Here is a 22392-nt window from a genome sequence, read left to right as displayed (position 1 = left end):
CTTGTCAGCTTTGTAAACTTGGCAGTCAGACTCAGTTCATCTCAGTTTCCTCATCTGTAAAATGACGACATTGCCCTCTATACAATCGTTGAGGTGAATTTGAGATTTTATACAGCCTCAACTCCATCCCCCCCCCACTTCCACGACATATATAAAGTGTTCAATAAATAGTTGTGACATTTTACTTTCAGAGCACTTTTTCAGCATTGGAAAGGTTGGCAGGCACCCAGACTGAGGTGAGATTCTCATCTTAGGCAGCTAAAGCGTTAGCCTTCTAGCTACAGACTGTAAGAGGGACTAGTTTCCTGGGTTTCTTTGAATAACAATAGGTGAGTGACTCTTCCCCTGCACCATTAAATGGGGCTAAAAAATTGAACACGTTCAGCTATTTTTATTAATGTAGACTTTAATCAGACAAAACCACCTGTGAGATGAAGTTTTTTGCAAGGCTGTATTGAAAAACAGTTGTTCCAGATTTAGTTAGGTTAAACCCCCAAGTAAAAATAAATTAAATCTAGTTACAATGATAATAATTAAAACAAAACTTGCTATTAAAGATACTAACGCCCTAACCTTTATAAAACAATTTTACTTCACGAAAACAAAATCAAAATGCTCTAAGAATTATAATGATAGTTTTGTTTTTTTTCTTTTCATGCTTCATCACCAAGAGCTGGGAAACTATGCATGTGGGCCAGATCCTATCTGTGCCTGCTGTTTTAAGAACACAAACATGACCATTTTAAAAGTATTGTCTGTGGCTGCTTTCATCTACAATACAATGACATGAAAAATGGCAGAGTTGAGTACAGTACAGGCAGTTATGGCAGGGACCATATGGCCTACATGTCTTAAAATATCTACTACCTGGCCCTTTACGGAAACTGTTGGAAGGGGTCTGGTGAGAATCACTGAATGTCACAGACAAGTGGGGGCAGTGTGACAACAGGCATCTTCCCAGTGACCTGGTGTCCAGGCACATATTCGGCACTTGGTGAGTACTTAATCCAATTGTCTGTCCCGTGAATCCTGGCGATTTGCTCTGCCTATTGGGCAAAAAGAGTGGACTCCTTTAAAAGCAGTTTAACCATGTTCAAAGTTGTCAAAAGGTAGTGAGGGACCTTTTCGTCTAGATTTGCCTGGAACTGGAAATGCCCTAGCCATACTGTCTTTTCAATATGAAACGAATAATCAAAATAAGTTCTGGATGGGGCTTCCCTGGTGGCGCAGTGGTTGAGAGTCCGCCTGCCGATGCAGGGGACACGGGTTCGTGCCCCGGTCCGGGAAGATCCCACATGCCAAGGAGCGGCTGAGCCCGTGAGCCATGGCCGCCGAGCCTGCGCGTCCGGAGCCTGTGCTCTGCAACGGGAGAGGCCACAGCAGTGAGAGGCCCGCGTACCGCCAAAAAAAAAAAAAAAAAAAAAAAAAAAAAAATTCTGGATGATTATGCTTTTAACACAGTCTAATTACTCTCCCTATTACATGGATCATTGGAATTTTCACTTTGTAACACTAGCTGGAGGTCTTTGTCATCTATCAGTTTAGAAACCAGATGATCGGACCCATTTTTCATTTCATTTCTCCTGTGTTTTCTATGTATCAAGCGTAGCACCAGGTGCCAGGAGCCACACTGAGCTGTTTCATCTCATTTTACTTGTCAGGCAACCTCTCCTCCCCTCCATATCCCTGACTTTGCCCTAAGCAGGGTTGGAAAACCACTGGCCGTAACAGCAAGGGACTCGGCCCAATGCAAAATTTCACTGCACGAATTTTAGAGACAGAGAGATGTGATAGTCTCCATCACGCAGGGACAAGTATCTGTAGGGTTATGTGTGTTGGTTCCAATAGCGAGTTCTGATGTCAAAGTCACTGATCCTCTTCAAAGGGGTCTTAGGGGAAGGAAATAGCAACAAGCAGCTCTGGGGGTGAAATAAGACACTTGGGTTTGTGTTTAACTCTCAGACCGATGTTTAATGAAGAAATCAACGACACACACCAGGTGAGTGAGCTCTGGTCATTAGGCATTTTTCTTCATGTTGCTTTTGGTTCTCAGACATGAAAGTAAACAAAAAGTGCAAATCCTTGGGTATAAGACCCCTCCTGCCACTTCCCTGCTGTGAATATATTAGTGATAAATGAGCAACAGAATAAGGATTGTATTGGGGGAAAGGGAGGATTCTGGTAGAAATGAGACCAGAGGTTCCTTTTGCATCTGTCAGAGTATTTTCTGAACCCTCTAAATCAGACTCTTGCACAGAGGGTGCATACAGCTTATATTTTCATGCTCTGTGGATTAATTTCACAACCAGTATGATATATTTTTAGTAACTTACTCTAGAAGTTACGATATTTAACATTTCACAAGCCCCAGAATATTACAAAGTATTTTGACTCCTTTAACTTTGTCCAGACACAAGAAGCCAGACTGTATTTTAGCTGCTGACAAAACTATTTGTGTAAAATAAAAATTTCAAGTGATGTAGCAGTCATAAAGATTATAATGAAACACCAATTTCACCTCCTCATGTACCTCTTTGCAAATGTAAGACAAAGCAGAGTTTTATAATCTTTTAATAGTGCAACAACTGTGGTTTTGGTGCATCGCAAAGGTGGAATTCTTTTAAATTATAAAGGATTTTGTGTGCTTGAAATCCTAGGAAAAGAAAGAAAAACCAAGTTTAAATATGATGTATTACTTAACATTTAAAGAAATATAGAAATCTTATGAATACAAAGATACATCCACTATGAGAATCTTGCAGGTACAAACCAGCGTATATTTAATTAAATCTATTTTATGGGGAATTAAATAATTAAATACCAGGAGACAAATCCTTGAAACTTTGCCTAAAGAGTAAACAGGTAGGAGTGGGAATTAGAACAGGAGAAGTCCTGTTTGCTGGGGGGATGATACTGGCATCTAGCAGGTAGAAGTCAGGTGGTCCTAAGCATCCTACAACGTACAGGAGAACAAAGAATTATGTGAAATTATAAAAAATTCGTTATATAAGCCTTAGAAGAAATTGTCATTTCTTATATAAATTGTTATATAAGAATTAGAAGAACATGTCAGTAGTGCCAATGTTGAGAAACCCTGCTCTAGGGCAGAATTCAAATTGGACACTCTTGCTCTTGGCTGATGAGGGCAATGGAGCAGAAGACAGAAAAAGAGCGAAGGTTTTGTTCTTCCGACTCAGCCACAAAGTGTCTCTTCCTGTTTGGTCAGGTGAGATTATTTTACTCCGCACTCAAGGAATATTTTCTACAAATTATAGGAGCAAATATAAAGTTAACATGTTGCTTGTCTGCTAATTAATGAACAATATGCTTTGGTATTGTAAACCACAAAATAAAGTGATTTCCATGATAGATTCTGCAGTAGACAATTTTTAAAAATTTCGGCAGAAAAAGTCTATGGAACAGTATGTAGGTCTTAAAGGTCAGGGTCCATCAGAGTCACTTAAGTGTTTAAAATACACGCCTCACCCCAAGCTCTACTGAAAGGAAATCTAAGCAAATCCCTGCCACAGAGTACTAAGGAATTCAGGAAAGTAGCGCTCCATTTCTCAAGAAAGGGCTTGGACTTCTAAAAGCATCGGGAACCTCTCTTCCCTCACTGTATTGCTGAAAAATAGTCCAGAAGGCTGAATAACCATCCAAAGAGCTACAAAATCTGAGCAATGATGGTATTTACTGCTTCAATGTAGTTCTTACAAATGCAAAAGTACACAAGGGTCCAAGCATCTAAATTATGTTCCCTTAACCATCTGAATTAGATAATTCTTGCATCTTTTCAAGGATTTCTGAAATGTTCCTTTCTGCAAAAGCAGAGGATATTCCATATCCTCAAAATTTCCAAGTGCTTTGAATAACCACAGGAGAGTCTTGGAACCACAGATCTCTGGAAGTGATTGCTTGGTCAAGCTGACAAAGAATCAAGGTACCTGGGTCCCAGCTTGGCCATTGTAATACCGTGACAATGTGTGTCCTAATTTCTTCATCTATAAAATGGAGCCGATAATGCCAGATCTAAGGAGGCCGACTAATAATAGAAAACACCATGAGAGAAAATAATGGGATGGTAAAGCCCCACTGCTCTACAAAAGCTGCCTTCCCAGACAGGGGATAGGAGCTAACATTTATTTAGCTCCTTCTAAAGACCAGCGGTAGACACTAGTACAAGGTATATTAAAAGTGAAATATGCTTTAAAAATACTCACGTTTTCACTCATTGCAATGGCTTTAGATGCAGAACTACTCTTCCTGTTTGTGGAACATAAAAGACAGCATTTACTATATTATTGCTTCCAATTCTAAAACATATATCTTCTTTTAGTTAATGTTACTTCCACACATTTTCTCAACAGGAAGATGAACATTTATCTTAGTAAAAAAGGTACAAAAGCCCCCAGAAATCCTAACTGAATTTCTTATATTTATAGACAGTATTCATAGAGAAAACCATGCAACAAAATATCAATATGTGTGAAGCCCTGTGTGTCTACTTGTAGCCTAGGGCTAGATACTAACGACTTTTGCGGAATATGCAAACCAGAGACTTACTAACTTTTAACTCAACTCGTTGACATTTACTATTTTGAAAGTTTAGTCATTATAATCTCAAATTTCATTTTTTCCATGGAAAGGAAGTTTTATGTGGTGACTATGGTTCCAGTTACCTGTTATGGGCTGAACTGTGTCCCCACCAAACAGTCACAGGTTCAAGTCCCAATCTCCCAGTACCTCAGAATGTGACCGTGTTTAGAGACAGGGTCCTTAAAGAGGTAATTAAGTTAAAATGAAGTAATTAGGGTGGGTCCTAATCCAATATGACTGATATCCTTATAAGAACAGGAAATTCAACATAAAGAGGGATGTTTAATCATAAGATCCTGTGAAGACAGGGAGAACACCACCTTTAAGTCAAAGAAAGAGGCCTGGACTTCTAGCCTCCAGAACTATGAGAAAATAAATTTCTGTTGTTTAAGCCACCAGTTGATGGCACTTTTAAGGCAGCCCTAGCAGACTAATACAACATCCAATTCATTGTCCAACAAATTTTGAGGAGCATGGATTTGACAAATGGAAGATGTGTCTAGGAATAAAGATATCACCTCCCTGGGTTAATAGAGAGACAGTAATAGGGACTGAATGAAAGAATAATAACCTCCCTCACCCTAGCATTGCCAGCCTTTCTCCATATATAAGATGATGTCTCTCCTCTGTTCATAACCCTCCCTCCAATCACTTTCCATCTTACTCAATAAAAGTGGGAATCCTCACAATTGCCTGGAGCGCGATGGGGGATTGGCCATACCACCATCAGGCTACTCCGCTTTTCAGAACTCACTCCTGACCTGGCTACTGCTAGCCCTGTTAACTTGGACCTCATCCTGGACTTGCACTGGGATATTATGAAGACCATCTTCTTGGTCTTCAAAAGACTTAGGAGATGACAAAGTCTCCGAAGCATGGCATTTGAGAGTAGAGGGGAATGCCCATAGAGTCGAGGTTGGGTCTGCCATTTCCATCCATACAAGAAGGACAGGCACAGTTCAACTGCAAATACACTGGAGACTCTGGTGATCTTATCCAGATCTCATGTACCAATGACTCCTAAATTTCTAACTCTAGTTAAGATGTTTCCCCAAACTCCATCCAGATTCATATATTCAGTTACTCACTAAGTATCTCTACTTGGCAGTATAATAGGCATCTCAAATATTGAAATTTCAAAGCACTCCAGACAGACCTCTCTACCTACCTCCACCACCACTCTCAAACATGCTCCTCCTGAAACCTTTCGCACTTCAGTAAATAGTAACTTCATCTTTCCTAGAGCCTTGGAGCCGCCTTTGATTTCTCTCTTCTTCTCACAGCCCACATCCAACCAACCAGCAAACTTCAAAATATATCCAGAATCCTATCACTTCTCATCATTTCTGACACCATCACTTTGGGACCAAACGCCATCTTCTCGATTAGATTAGTTAGTAGTTTCCCAACTGTTCTCCCTGCTTCCCCCACCCTCTGTCACCTTACAGTTCATTCTCAACAGAGCAGTCAGTGTGAGCTTCTAAGAATTAAATAAGATGCTACCCCTCTGTTCAAGGTCCTCCAATGATGTCCCATCTTACTCATAACCAAAGCCAAACTCCTCACAACTGCCTGGAACAGACTCCATATAATCTGGCCCCCACTACACTACTTGTGTTCACTCATCTCCTCCCTGCATTGTTCTCACTCTGTTCCAACCAGCACTGGTCCCCTTGTTGTTCCTCAGATACTCCAGGCACCCCTAGCTTCCAGATCTTTCCCTTTGTTCTCTCCCCTCTGCTTATCTGCATATCTCACTCCCTCAGCTCCTTCAGGCCTTTCTCAGACGTCCCCTCATCAGTGAGGCCCTCTCTAACCACCTATTTACAAGGGCAATCTCCACTCCTCCCCTGCGCATTCTCTGTTCTCTTACCTGCTTTATCTTTCTCCATAATACTTATCACAATCTGACATACTGTTGCGCTCATGTAATTGTTTACTTTCTGCCTTACTCTACGAGAATGCAAGCTCCATGGGGCAGAGGGGTTTTTTGGTCTATTTTATTCACTGCTCTGTTATCAGTCCCTAGGACAGGGTTGGACAGATATTTGGTATTCAATTAAATGTAAAAATGACTGTTAGGGAAAAATTTATTTGAACATTTTAAATTTAGCAAAACACAGAAAAAAAGTTTTTCAAGTAGTACTATGGAAATGCATACAAAGTCAAATTAGTGACTATATTTCTTCACTAGGTAACTAAACATCGTTGACAAGTTGGCATGAGGCATGAGGTGGGATGTGTTCCTTGCTGAATTTGAGTCACCGCCCATAGAATTAAACACACACAAACAACCCAACTTCCCACTTTTGACTTTAAACGGATGATGAACAAAAAAGTAGTTGATATGGGGGAAGGCATGCATTAAGAAAGTATACTTACTGGAAGGAGGTTTCTTCTGCAAAAGAACAAGTATATATTGTTAATGCAAGAATTAATAGGGTATGATACAGATTCATATAAAAATGAGTTTGAGCTTAATTCCTTTTTCTCAGTTTTGATTCTCACTTGCTGACATTGTATACCTTCTAAATCAAACATTGGCAAACTTTTTCTGTAAAGGTCCACATGGCAAATATTTTAGGCTTTGTGGGCAAAGAGGTAAAATCGAGGATATTAAGTAAGTACTTACATAACAAAAGAGAAAACAAATTTTCAAAAAATTTTTATCAATGAATTAAAAATATAATAATAATAAAGTCTTGTAATACAGGTCTACTAATTAGAAGAATGGAATTCTTTGGAAGGATAACATTTCTCTTATTTGGGGGTTCAATGTTAGGGTTCCCTATTATCAAATAGACTGCAATGTTTATATGTAAAAACCATTCGTAGCTCGTGGGTCATAGAAAATCAAGTGGCAGACCAGATTTGGTCCATGGGTCATAGTTTGCCAACCCCTGTCTGAAATGCAAGTTCAAGAAAGTGGTTCTCTTAGATAGATTTTCTGCTAGATGAAAACGGGAGTAACATTCTTAGCTAATGAACTAATAATATTCACGTAAAATCTTTAATTAATTCAGCATTTTAAGAAAAACCGTTTACCAAGTCTTTAATAAAAACACTCAGACAGGTATTCTTCGCAGGTAGAGAGAAAAGACAAGAATTTGGAATGAGCAACCTTATCTGTCTGTACTTCCACTGTTGACCAGCAGGGGGACTCAGCCGGATTACATTACACTGGACTGGATAGGAGCACCACACAACAGCTACTATTAATTCACAGAGCAGTTATTCTTAATTATAGGGAATATCCTTGAAACCACATTCATGGAAACATTTTACAATACCTATTTATAAGTATTATTAGAAACCCCCTTTAAATTTAAGTTTTATTTTGGTATAAGATATTTTTTAAACCTAAATTTCAAAATTAATGCTCACTATAAAACAGCAGGTCTAAAATTTGTTCATGCTATAAATTTATTATCCTTAAAAATTCTACTTTATACACTATTTTTAGTGGACTTGATGGAGCTGTGCAACTTTGAAGGTCTCAGATAATTTTAAAGACTGGGAGTAAAGAAACGCATTAAGAGAATAAAACATTTAAAAATCTCATCCATTTACATCAAACCTATTGTATCACCAAACGGGAGTTCCAACAGACCTAAACTTGAAGAATTAAAAACCTCAGAAGCAACTATAATACAATAAGTTTCTAGTTTTTAATTGAACAATTGTCTTCTAAATACAGTTGTGCTAAATTTGACATTCAACATTCCACTATTCTATACTGATAAAACATTTCATAGATTTATTCCAATGAAATTTCTTATCATAAAACTAGAAATTAATTTTCATATTGAGATATACAATCCCTTACTTAAAATAAAAGGATCTTAAATACATGTACATGCACTATAAATATCCATCCACATGGCACATCTCTCGGTATCGCTGCACAGTGCCCCTCCCCGGTGCCTCTCACATATTCTGTGATGATTCCTGGAATGTTGCGATGAGACACCTTTGCCTTTCCTCCCTATATTCGCCGGGGTGCTTCATGAATCACCTTCATGTCATCTTGGACATTTTCTAATTAACAAAAAATATTCTCCAGAGTCTGTTAGAACATCTTAGGAGAAACAGGGTCTCAGAAGCAAACTCTATATCCATAGGAAGTTGTCTGGCAAAGAGTGAAATTCACTTACTTGAAAAGTAGCCTTTCCTCTGAGCGTAGCACACGCCAAGGCCACAGACAGAAATCACTAAGGCCACAACTACTACAGCTGCTATGATGCCACTTATGTTGAGATCATCTGGAATGCAAAATAAACCATGCGTGAATTCATGGCAGAAAGATGGACCGATGTAGTCGTTAAATTGCAAAAGCTCAAAAAACTCCCCTCGGACTTCCCTGGTGGCGCAGTGGTTAAGAATCTGCCTACCAATGCAGGGGACACAGGTTCGAGCCCTGGTCCGGGAAGATCCCACATGCCACGGAGCAACTAAGCCCGTGCGCCACTACTACTGAGCCCACGTGCCACAACTACTGAAGCCCGTGCTCCTAGAGCCCGTGCTCCACAACAAGAGAAGCCACCGCAATAACAAGCCTGCACACTGCGTTGAAGAGTAGCTTCTGCTCGCTGCAACTACAGAAAGCCCACGCGCAGCAACGAAGACCCACACAGCCAAAAATAAATAAATAAATAAAAACAAAACAAAACAAAAGCCCCCCTTTGTAGCTATACCATAAACACAGATAGTTTCATGCTGTTTAAGCCTGTTCCACTAACTCACTTTCACGGATATGGTTCAAAATTGATTGAAAATATTAACAGAGCTAAGTCTTGCAAGAATCTTAAATTTTAAAAAGTTCTATGATCCAGAAATAAAATGTATGGTATTCTCTTGCATGCATTTTGGAGATGCAATAATCCATATGATTAAATATCAGATTGGAAGTGAGCTTTGAAATTCAGTGAGTTCAAGTATTCTACTACAACACTCCCCTCAAATTTTCCTTAAAATTCCTCTATATAGTCATCTGTGTCAATTTCACAAATACGGAAAATTCATTCAGCCCCAAAGAAAGCCCATGCCACTGTTGTTCTATAAAACTAAGTATCAGAAACATCTTCTTTCTTGAATTTATATGGGCTTGTGCGTGGGTGTGTGTACACATGCACACATACACACCCACATACATATATGCCATTAAACTGTTATCCCATTAAGTTAAACATGAATTAAACTTCTCAAGGCTTTCTCCTGTTACTACTAAGTCATCTTTCCTCTAACCCAATATAACTGCATTTTTTGGACCTAACTTTGAAAAATCACTACCATGTTACCAACTTGTGAGGTTTTTCCAGTTACTGATTCTGTTGCCCAAGAATTAGATTATTGATCTTCTGAGGTTAATATTTCTGCAACTGGGAACTGCACCAAAAATACATTCAAGGGCTTCCCTGGTGGCGTAGTGGTTGGGAGTCCTCCTGCCGATGCAGGGGACATGGGTTCGTGCCCCGGTCCGGGAAGATCCCACATGCCAAGGAGTGGCTGGGTCCGTGAGCCATGGCCGCTGGGCCTGCACGTCCGGAGCCTGTGCTCCACAACGGGAGAGGCCGCAGCGGTGGGAGGCCCGCGTACCGCAAAAAAAAAAAAAAAAAAAGTACATTCAAGTCATTAATAAAATGATAAACATGACTTCGGGGAAGAACTATTCAACAGGTTATTAACATATATCTTCATATAACAAAATTTACTAGCATGATTTACAATCCATCTACACATTCAATTTGGGTCACATCTTTCCATCTTGTCCAAGAGGATTTCATGAGCCATACTCTTCTGTCATTTAGACACTTCTTATGTATTGATTAATATGCAAATTCCTACACTTTTTAAAGGAACAAAGGGTTCTTTTTTTTAAAGCAAGTATTAATTAACATATGGTTAAATAACTTGGAGAAAATACTAGGTACCAGTTTCTCACTAGTAATTTTAGATATTTTAAAGCAGTGCACATTTTGGGAATGATTTTTTAAGAAATATTATTTGAATGAGTCTGCTTATCATAAAACTTCCTGGTCTTAAATTTTTTTCTTAATGCCAAGTGTTATTAATTTTTCCAGATGCCTCTGAGATATTAACTGATTTTTTTTTAAAAAAGGAAACTGGGTCAATCTTTTGAAAGGCTGAGTAATTTGACTAGGGTAGGAAACCTTAATTATTGCTTGATATAAACTCAGTTCATATTTGCTTGGGTATTGGGAGGTGGAGATTCATCTATTTGTTCACTTGGACAAAAAATAGCAGAGAGAAAAAAAGAACTACACAATAATCATAATCTAAGGCAAAATTAAATTAATAACTAAATAAAACTCCTGAGAACCAAACTGCCTACAATTTTCTTTGTAATAGTCAATGATTTGACACCTACAAAGGGTTTAACCTAAGGGCTATAATCACCTTTAGATTGAAATTTTCATTGACAAAAAACTGTCCTGTAGTTTGTCAATGAATCTGACATCCATGAAGGATTCAAGCTAAAGGCAAATTCTAAACAAAAAAACTGTCTTATCCTGTAAGTACTAAGTCATGGTATAAATGTTATTTTATTTTCTTCAAAAAAATAGAAGATAGAAGACTTGTAAGTTAGAGGTAAGTTGTGTTCATCCCATTTGTCATTACTGTGAGATTCTGAGTAAGTAATATGCCCGCCTTATTATGCCTCACTAAAGAGAAAATGTAATAACACGTATGAAAATACTGTGTGTTCTTTCTTAAAAAAGCCACAATAAAAGGAGGGTATCATTATTCTAAAATAAAAGGAAAGGAACCAAATGCTAAAATGCTAAGTGTGAGCAGAATTTTCTGGAGTTGTACAATGAAGCAGCCTGGGAATAATCAGCAAACTCATGATTTACTTTCTTTCTGTACTTCAGAAAGGATTTATTTAGAACAGTAAACAGATCTGGTTTTGGTTACAAGTTGTTGGTGATAATTCACAAAGAACACTGGAAATGAGACTTCATGAATTATGTATTTCCAAAGATCTGAATTCCAAACCAAGGATGTAAAACATTGAGGATCAATGGATGAGCTTTAAACAAAGCAATTCTAACTTTTAAGTCAACTTATACCAGAAAGAATAGATATGTGGAAATCATGTTCAAATTAAAGTGATACTACTAGCAAAACACAGAACTCTAAAGTTTGGTATGTATTTATTCACTTCATGCTAGGAAAAATTTAACTAGTATGTCAAAATCATGACTTCACCTATATTATTTCTTAAGATAAAACTAAATTAGGCACTGAAATTAAACATGATCATTTAAAGAAAAAATAAAATGTGATAGTGAATTTTCTAATAACTCCAAAGCAGCATTGAGAGGGATATTTTCTGATAATTTAAGCAAATGCTTATGTTTGACTTTAAATGTCAACACTTGAGTGAGTTGGGTAGATAATATGTATCCCCGAATTTTAAAAAAAAAACCTGAAATTCAAACTTACTTGTGGAAATTAGAGTATACTATTGAATATCTTATACTTTAGGATATCGTGAAGTCTAATAAGATTATATTTTCTTTAAAATATCATGCCAAGAGTTAACTGTACACAGACAATATAAATTACTGCCCACGTATCTGCATAGCTCAAGACGCGTTGAAAAAATGAATTTCTGACCCCACAAAGCTGAGGACAAGCTCCTGAAACCTAGGGTGCAGCCCCCTCCGGAGTGACTTTTAACCCCTCAGGTGCCATCTCCAGCTCATTCCTCTCTATTACACAACCATTTTCAAAACATGGCTTTCATACGAGAACGAATTTAACCAAATTGTTAAAAGTAAAATGAAAAACAATGTTTGCTCTGAAACTCATGTAATCTGAAAAGATAATTGAGCCTGAATTTTACTCGACTCTAAGACGCTTATTTTGTGTAATATAATATATGGCAGCTATGTTTTATAGCAAATTAGATCCATAACTATATTCAATATGCCTTGGGAGTTCCCTGGTGGCCTAGGACTTGGCGCTTTCACTGCCAGACCCGGGTTCAGCTCCTGGTTGGGGAACTGAGATCCTGCAAGCCGTGAAGCATGGCCAAAAAAAAAAAAAAAAGTCTTTTTGGACAGCCTACTCTGCAATAAGTATAAATAAGTATAAACATAGTATTTCAGGGGTTTGAAACAAATTACCAACAATTAAAATAGTCAGTACCTATACAGTGCTCAAAATACACCAGTACCATTCTAACACTTTTGAATATTAATTATTTTAATCTTCCTAACAACTCTATGAGGAAAGTGTATTATAACTTCAATTTTGGGGAGACTGAGGCACGGAGGTTAATTAACTTGCCCAAGAGCCTGTAGTTAATAAGTGGCAGAGCTGGAATTCGAACCCCCATTCTGAATTCTTGACTCCGAGCAACTTATAGGACTCTTAGCTTTTGTTTGAAAGAGGATTGCTCAGATGAGCATATTTTAAAATTAATTATTTGAAAAATTCAAAAATCTGTAAAATACAATGATAAATATTCCTGTGTTGCTTGGAAGCTAGATTAAAACAGCATCTTTGGTTTTTGTAACATTATGTCAAACTGATTTTAAACATTCCCTTACATTTATCCTTCAAATCACTCAGCTCTTACTTACTCCTTGCTTCTTCCACCCCCAAATATTTGCACTTACTAATTGCAAACCATTTGTTCCTCCCAATATTTCGTGCTTACCTACTTGCATTCGTTTCCCAGGACACCTGCGATGTCCAACAGAATTACGGGCTTCGCAGAAATATTCTCCACTGTCCAGTTTTGAAACAGTATTAAATTGCTATTTGTAGAAGAAAAAAATACATATTTATTTAAGCAATAAATCTATCAGTAGACTCCCAAAAGAACTGTGTTCCTTAAATTTATCATTAAGTTGATCTTTCCTTTTCAGTGACTTAGGACTTTATAAATTTTTTTTAAATTTTATTTTATTTTTGGCTGGAGTGGGTCTTTGTTACTGCACGCAGGCTTTCTCCAGTTGAGGCAAGCGGGAGCTACTCTTCTCTGCAGTGCGCAGGCTTCTCATTAAGGTGGCTTCTCTTGCTGCGGAGCATGGGCTCTAGTTGAGTGGGCTTAGTTGTGGCTTGCGGGCTCTAGAGTGCAGGCTCAGTAGTTGTGGCGCACGGGCTTCGTTGCTCTGCGGCACGTGGGATCTGCCCGGACCAGGGATCAAACCCGTGACCCCTGCACTGGCAGGCAGATTCCCAACCACTGTGCCACAGGGAAGTCCCTAGGACTTTATATCTTTACAGTGAATTCAGAAATCTGCCATGCCTTCAAGGAGTAATTAGCTAGGCCTCTGTTTAATTTGACAAAGACTTAAATATATACAGAAAGTGTCTTTTTTAGTGTGTCATACTGAAAAAGTAGTACAGTTAGGAAGAGAGTGGGCATTTTAAAAAGTTTACAGCACATGGTAGTATTAAGTATTGTAGGTAGTTCTAAGTCCTAGGAAACACCATTTATAAATAAAGGCCTCCTTGGCCTTAAAGGCAGTTTTCTAAGTCACAAGTGAGTTCACTGCAGCAGCAAACAATGAACAATTCCTCTAAAGAGTCAGAGTTACTACCAGGAAGTAGCATAGGGCCTAGGAAAGTCTTACTGTCATTTTTAGGATTACAAATTCTATCGGTTGTAGAATTTGTGAAAATTATGAAAAGATAAAGTCCAACCAACGCTTGTTCTGTCTACTCTGTGCCAAAGCAACTGAAAGGCAAGACGTTGATGTAACAGGCTTCACAGTAGTTTAGCACCTTGGAGAATTTCAGGAAGGAAGGAAGGAAAGAGGGAAGGAAGGGAGGAAGGAAAGAAGGAAGGGAGGCAGGCGGGCAGACAGGAGGAAAGAAACAATGGGTAGATAGATGGATAGAAGGAGAGAAGTTGGTTAGGTAGTTAGTAAGAGGGGGGGAATTCAGTGTGTTCTGGAAACTTTCAAGGATCCTGCCAGGACCTAAGGAGGGTGAGAGGGGCGCTCAGACTCATTCTTTCAGTATCCTCCTGTCACACCCTCAGTACCACAGTGGTCACTGCTGACCGCATCCAAGAGAGGCCATGAACCTCTAAAGAGCACCTCCTTATTGTCTTGTATCCTCATGTAATACAAGTGCCTAAAAACAGCCAGGGTTTTGATCTATTTAAGGCCTTTTCCTCTCTTTTCCCTACCCACTTACCCATATACCTCTTCTTTCTGTATCCTTCAACATGGTGGGATAGAAAGCTTTCCCTTGTGTATTCTCACTTTATGGACTCGTCAGTCCCAAGAGCCAGACTCCTTTAAAGATATTCACCATGAACTCAAAGCCAAGGTTATGTATAAACAATAAGTTAGACTAAAACCGAAAATGATCTTCCAGGATATTCTAACTGGTGATTAAAAGGAAGCCGTTGTCTTCCATACACTGGAGTCTTTGTTTTGCTCATTTTTCAGAAAATAACCCAGCCTGGTTCTGCCCTGGTGCACCCCTTTGACATCACAGATATTTCAAAGGTGGAGCTGAGGAAAGTGAATCTATATCTTTTCAGACTTGGCTTGGGGCTTTTCATTACCTGCTCTGAGAAAAAACAAATTTGAAAAGTAAATATAGCCAAGTGTGACAGCAGGTTTTCTGCCCAATTTCTCAGTGTAAAATGACTCAGACCTGCTGACTGAGCCTGCTGACACTGAAAGGGCCAGAGTGTCCCTTCCTTAGGGAGTAGCCACATCAATCCACCGATAGGTTTATCTTTCAGTCACTTTATCAATATGCTTTATTACTTACCAGAGAATCTAGTTTTTAAATGTTATCATGCACTTGTAGACTGAGGGATGAAAGGAAATATTATACCTCCTCTAAAAATTTATTAAAATTTTTATTACCATACTTTTAAGATTCTTTTGATAATGGTTGTGAGAGTGATTCTGCCTTGCTGGAAATGCAGCATTTTTAAACTGACATACTACTTTGAATTAAAAAAAAAAAGCTTCAAATGTAATGGTCTTTTTTTACTCCCACCTCTACCCTAAAAAGTCAGAGACAAAAACAGGAAAAATACTTTTATTTGTAAGTGTCATTAACTTTAAAGATCTTATTTACAGATTTCCAACAGGATTCCTTAGAAAGGCTTTTCAATCGATCAGACAATGTGGACTAAATCTAAAGTAATAGATACTCAAGTCACAAAGTCAGTTGTTGACGAGCTAGTCATGGAAGAGTTTAATGACACAGACATCCTATCATAGGTTGGCAAGAGTCACTATTCTCACATGGCTGGTACTGAGGTCAGGGCATCCCCAAGAGAGTTTTCTATTTTTTAAAAAATTTTTATTAAAATATAGTTGACTTACAATGTTGTGTTAGTTTCTGGTGTTCAGTTATACATACATGTATATCTATATTCTTTTTCAGAATCTTTTCCCTTATGGTTGATTACAAGATATTGAATATAGTTCCCTGCACTATACAGTAGGACCTTCTTGTTTACCTTTTTAAAAAAAAATTTATTTGTTAATTTTTGGCTGCGTTGAGTCTTCATTGCTGCGCGCAGGCTTTCTCTTGTTTCGGCGAGTGGGGGCTACTCTTCGTTGCAGTGTGTGGGCTTCTCATTGTGGTGGCTTCCCTTGCTGCGGAGCACTGGCTCTAGGCGCGCGGGCTTCAGTAGTTGTGGCACGCGGGCTTCAGTAGTTGTGGCTTGCGGGCTCTAGAGTACAGGCTCAGTAGTTGCAGTGTATGGGCTTAGTTCCTCTGCAGCATGTGGGATCTTCCTGGACCAGGGCTCGAACCCGTGTCTCCTGCACTGGCAAGTGGATTCTTACCCACTGTGCCACCAGGGAAGCCCTGTGTCACATTTTAGAATCCACAGATAAATGATGTCATATGATATTTGTCTTTCTCTGTCTGACTTACTTCACTTATTATGATGATCTCTCGGTCCATACATGTTGCTGCAAATGGCATTATTTCATTCTTTTATATATAAATATAAAAGAATGAAATATATGCGATATATATGTGTGTGTATATATATGTATGTATGTGTGTATATATATATATATATATATATATATACAGCACATCTTTTTTATCCTTTCATCTGTCAATGGATATTTTGGTTGCTTCTATGTTTTGGTATTGTAAATAGTGCTGCTATGAACACTGAGGTGCATGTATCTTTTCAAATTAGTTTTCTCTGGATATATGCCCAGGAGTGGGACTGCAGGATCATATGGTAATTCTATTTTTAGTTTTATAAGGAACCTCCATACTGTTTTCCATAGTGGCTGCATCAGTTTACACTCCCACCAACAGTATAGGAGGGTCCCCTTCCCAAGGGAGTTTTCATGCATTTCCCTGATATTATAAATATGAGACTGCACCTGGTACCTTTCCAGGCCTGATCCATCATCATGACTCCATCTTGGCCTGCGTCAGGCCCCTGGTGCAGACCTTTTTGTGTCCAACTCCCTAGTTCTCTGCTTTGTCTTCTCCTCTCCTGTGGCAGCCTTTTCCATCACTTCTCTGTATGAGTGCCGCCATCTTTCCTGCTATCCTTTCCTCTCTCTACTTAACAAGCAATGGTATCAGCCCTCTACTCTCCATTATTTTAGTTCTAATATTTTTTTTTCCAAATGCAATACAGTTATGAGGCCAATGCTTGAAATGACCTTACCAGAGTTCCAGATTTTGTATTCATTGTGTATGAGCTGTTGGCACTTGGGGAGCCAAGTTTTGGATTCTCTAGCAAACGGATGCCATCCTTAAACCACGTGTATTCAGGAGCCGGGTTGCCTTCTTTGTCTTGACATCGCAACTCCACCACAGTTCCACGCAGTGCAGAGCTGGGTACTTCACATGATGGAACTGCCGGAGCCACTGGAGGATGGAAGTCAAATGGCATTGGTTATTTACAAGCTAAATGAGGATTTTAACAGCCAGCTAAAGATGGATTTATTGGACACCTGTGACAGAGACTGGCTACTTGTTCAAGAAACTTCCTTTCTTCACAGGCACACAGCTAGACCACATTTGCCAGCCCCCTTGTAGCCAGATGGGATCACATGCATGAGTTCTGACCAATGGAATCTGGGGAAAAGTCATATATGCTATTCCCATGCCTGATCCATAAAAGCTTCCTGTATGATTCTCCATCCATTCCCTCCCCCTCCCCCTCCCACTACCAAGGAGGTGTCAATACCCATGGTGAACTCAGAAAGCTATGTATCAAAGATGTCATGCTTACATTAGCTTGGGTCCCTACTGATTTCATTAAGTAGGGCAATATAGTTCCACCACTGCTATCTCTGTCTCCAATTATTTAAACTTTACTTACATAAGAAAGGAACTTCTATTATGTAAGCCACTCACTGAGAGTTCAGGGCTTACCTGTTACACTTGCAAACACTACATTAGCTACTACAACAGCTATTCTTTTCTAGATAAACAATCTCTACTTTTCCCCTCATCAATGATTTTAATGTATTATTATCAACTACATTCAAACAAAGTCAAACCTGAGTATATTTTCAGGATCAGTACTCAAACTAAAATCCCATTCAGGCCAAGATAGAGAATATCTGAATTAAGGTTATTCTGGTCCCAGGGATTTGTAAAGTAAACCAGACTTTACTTAAATCCAGGAAAACCCAGAACTGTCTGTGTAGGCAGAGTTCTAACACGGTCCCCCAAGTTCCCCGGCCCTGGTGTATGTACACGTTCTCTCAGTTATTCAATCAAACACGAATGTAGGTACTACTCTGAAGGGATTTTAGAGATGTAATTAAGGTCCCAAGTCTCTTGTCTTTAAGGTAGGGGAGATTACTTAGATGGGTCTGCCCTAATGACATGACCTCTTTTTTAAAAAAAATATTCTATTTATTTATTTAGGCTGCACCAGGTCTTGTGGCATGCAGGATCTTCGTTGCAGCCTGAAGACTTCTTAGTTGTGGGCATGCCTGTGGGATCTAGTTTGCCGACCAGGGATCAAACCCATGCTCCCTGCATTGGAAGCGTGGAGCCTTACCCACTGGACCACCAGGGAAGTCCCCACATGACCTCTTTGGAAGTAGTTTTCTCCGGCTGGTCACAGAAGGGAAATTCAGAGATTCAAAACACAAGAAGGATTCAACATGCTTTTGTTGGGTTGTAGATAGAGAGGCCCCATGGCAAGGAATGTAGTGGCTCTGGGAACTGAGCGTGGCCTCCAGCTTATAGCCAACATGGAAAGGGGACCTCAGTTCTACAACTGTAAGGAACTGAAATCTGCCAACAAGAATAAATGAGCTTGACGGCAGATTTACTTCCAGAGCCTCCAGTCAAGAACTGAGCCCAGCTGACTCCTCGATCTCAGCCTTGTGATATTCTGGGCAGAGAACCCAGCCACATTGTGCTGAGCTTCTGATCTACAGAACCGTGAGCTAATAAATGGGTGGTTGTTTTAAGCTGCTAAGTTTGTGGTCATTTGGTATGTAGCAGAAGACTAATACACCAGCTGAATCTCCTGCAAGGTTTTCTGAATGAAATTTCTTCTATAACAGTAAGTACGTCATTAGAATTTTAGAAAGAGCCTGGACTATTTAGAAAAAGGAAGAGGAGTTGTTTTGTTCTCTTTGCTTAGTAGTTTATAGTAACATCTATGGAGAAGAACTGATCATTTCCTCCACTAGTTGTCATCATGGGCAGTTACTATCTATCAGTGAGTCTTAGAGTAACTAAATATATTGGCTTTGAAGTTAACCCCATCTGGATCCAAATCCTGGCCCAGATACTTACTAGCTCTGCAGGCTTAGGAAAATCACTTAGCATCTATCTCCTCATCTGTAAAAATCAAGTTGTCAGTGAAGATTAAGTAAAATTACACATGTGAAAGAGCCTAATGCATACTAGCTGCATAATAAATGCTAATTTCCTTTCTTTACCAAAACAACTTCTATACTTCCCCAGCCTACATTTTAAAAAAAAATTATTTTATTGAAGTATAGCTGATTTATAATGTTGTGTTAGTTTCTGCTGTACAGCAAAGTGATTCAGTTATACATATATATACATTGGTTTTCATATTCTTTTCCATTATGGTTTATCACAGGATATTGAATATAGCTCCCTGTGCTATACAGTAGGACTTTGTTGTTTATTCATTCTCTCTATATAATAGCTTGCATCTGCTAATCCCAATACTTTTTTTGTTTTATTGCTTTTCTATCATCTCATTTGAGGCTATTTTATATGGTAAGAGAATTACTACCTATGCTGAAAGTGATTGAAAAATAAACTCTTGATAAAGCAGAAACTAACACATCATTGTAAAGCAATTATACTCCAATAAAGATGTTAAAAAATAAATAAACTCTTGGGGAAAGAGTTTATTTACTTCTATGTAGAGTGGAGGACCATTAAGGTTTACCTCAATCTTAATTGAAAAGAGATTTTGTCATAATAAGTTAGTAACAGTAAAATTTCAGCAGCCAACGAGGTGAAAAGGAGTAATAGCTAAGATTTTGCAGGAACAGTGGTGCTGGTGGTCCACCTTTATAACTTTACTCGCTGGGGCCCTGAGTTGCCTCATTGCTCCAGGGCTGGATGATGGGGATGAGGGTGGGAACAGTGATCACACAGATACAAGTACATCACCTAATACTTCTAGAGTGAGTGTATCCTCTTCCAGGTTTTGACCTTGTTCAGATGGGGCACTAACTTCACAACGATATTTCCCGGCATCATTTCTCGTAACATTTTTGATCCGTATGCTGAAATCTATCATCTCAGCTCGATCTTTAAAATCTCCTTTTAGAAAAAGAGGACAATGATGTTAATAATGATATAATAACTTTCTATATACTACCTTTCTCTAGTCACTTCATTCAGTAACCACTGCATTTATTTTCCTATTAATAAATTCAATTTAAAAATTTAAAAATTGTATATGAGTGCTGCTCTTTCAAATTTCTATTTCTTTTTTAGAACGTCATACTGTTCACAAAAGAACACTCAGTTCTGTATTCCCATATTTTATTTTAAAGAATTCAACCCTCATTCCTGCCTCATCCCGTTTCTAGTATGCTAGAATAAATAGATTCACATCTTCAAAAGATACTGGAGAGACTAGTTTAACTAACTGGAACAGTAACTTTATGTGTGGTGGCTTGCATGATGCTGCCACAAAAAAGAAGGTGAGGGGGTCTTTAAAAACATTATTTGGATTAGTTTTTGATAGTAATTTGTGCGGAATTAAAATGATGTTTTGTATCACGTTAGATTAGCATTACAGAAAATTCAAGTAAAGACAGCTGTGCTACTAGGCCTCTGCTGCCCGTAATCCTATCTTAACAGGTAAGAACCAGAGGGATATTTTAAATTTTCTATGAACTTTAAATATTTGCTCACTTGTTTAATTCTTTAAAATTAAAGTAAAACGTATTTTAAAATAATAACCTGTTTATTATCCTTAAGTTATATTTCCAACTTTTAAAATAATTATAATGGAAAATTTCAAGCACACACAAAATTAGAGAGTATAGTAAAATGAACCTCAACAAACCATCACCCAACTGTAATTTTAATCAATGCTACGCCTGTCTTACTACATCTGTACCTTTAACCACTGGATTATTTTTAACTAAATCCCAGACACTGAATTTTATCTATCATTACCAATACTTTAAATTAAAAGCTCACTATATATTCAACAAGAAGGATAGGGAATATGAAGAAATGTATAACAATAAAAAATGTAAAAAAGAAAGCACTGGATAAGGGTAGCTGTATTTACCATCCCCTAAGTCTTAACTCCCTAAACTTCTCAGTGATGGCCTTGCTTTCTCAATGGTGATATGGAAATAGGGTAAAGTTACTACAATTGAGCAGTGACCCTCCATCCCAACCCCACACCATCTTTTCTTCCTTTCCCTCAAGAGTTTAATCTACTAGGCCAGCAAGAACAATTGCATCTTACATCCTCTAGAAGTGAGGTGAGAAATGAGGGGTCCAGGGCCTCCATGAAGTTCATGCATGGAGGTGAACTTCTTCTGTTCCCTGTCCTCTGTTTTTGTGGTTGTTGTGTTTTGGGTCTCAGCCTCTATTGGTTTCATCTCACACTTACAGAAACACATTCTCAGTCATCAGCCATGTCCTGCCCTCATTGGTTAATTAAAGGACCTGGGGTATTTGGTGCTCTCTTGCTCTCACCTTATCGAATCCCAGCATCTTACCTTGAAGAGCCTGTTGATAGTAGACAAAGGAGACACTGCGCCCCAGTTTCTTCCACTCCAATCTGGAGGAAATGGTCTTCTTTGGGTATTTACAGGCTAAAATAACCTCTAGGAACAAAACCAAAAATACTTTAAAAAAATTGTCCCTCTGAAATAATATTTTACTTAATTAATAAATTTTCAACATCCTTAAATTATTCTTTTATTCATTCATTCATTCATTTTTTCATAAATTTCCTCAACAGGTACCATGTTGGCTTAAATTAAAGATGAATTGAAAGCATTATGATTATTTCGGAAAATAATTTTGTGACACTATGCTACTTTCCCTAGTTCTTGAGCCTCAGTTATCATCTGTAAAATAAGATAGTATCTCATAGAATTGTTGAGTCTTCATATACAATAATATATGCAAAGCACACATGCCTGGACATAGTAAGTATTTAAAAATGGCAGCTATGATTAATTATTTATCTTTTTCTTCCCCATCTCAGTCTTCAAGGAGTTTACAGTTTGGTAGAAGAGACAAATAAGACAGTGTAATTTCAGTCCAAGGTGATGAGTGCCAGGATGGAGGTAAATAGTGGATACTTCACACCTACTGCCT

General features: G+C 38.4%; 1 protein-coding gene across 1 annotated transcript in view; it reads right to left on the bottom strand.

The window, feature by feature from the left end:
- Positions 1 to 423: 423 nt before the first annotated feature.
- JAM2 (junctional adhesion molecule 2) overlaps positions 424 to 22392 on the bottom strand; it is a 68692-nt gene continuing 46723 nt past the window's right edge. The window contains exons 3-10 of the mRNA XM_082625316.1: positions 21786 to 21893; positions 20209 to 20361; positions 17252 to 17454; positions 13286 to 13385; positions 8751 to 8858; positions 6979 to 6994; positions 4221 to 4263; positions 424 to 2653 (exon numbers count right to left, since the gene is read on the bottom strand). Coding sequence (XP_082481442.1) covers positions 2621 to 2653; positions 4221 to 4263; positions 6979 to 6994; positions 8751 to 8858; positions 13286 to 13385; positions 17252 to 17454; positions 20209 to 20361; positions 21786 to 21893 — 764 coding nt within the window. The 3' untranslated portion in view covers positions 424 to 2620. The remainder of the gene's footprint in view (positions 2654 to 4220; positions 4264 to 6978; positions 6995 to 8750; positions 8859 to 13285; positions 13386 to 17251; positions 17455 to 20208; positions 20362 to 21785; positions 21894 to 22392) is intronic.

Source organism: Mesoplodon mirus (genome assembly GCF_964341445.2).
Source record: "Mesoplodon mirus genome assembly, chromosome: 6".
Taxonomy (NCBI): Eukaryota; Metazoa; Chordata; class Mammalia; order Artiodactyla; family Ziphiidae; genus Mesoplodon; species Mesoplodon mirus.
Note: the sequence above shows the minus strand (reverse complement) of the source record. Positions and strands in the feature narration are given on the sequence as shown.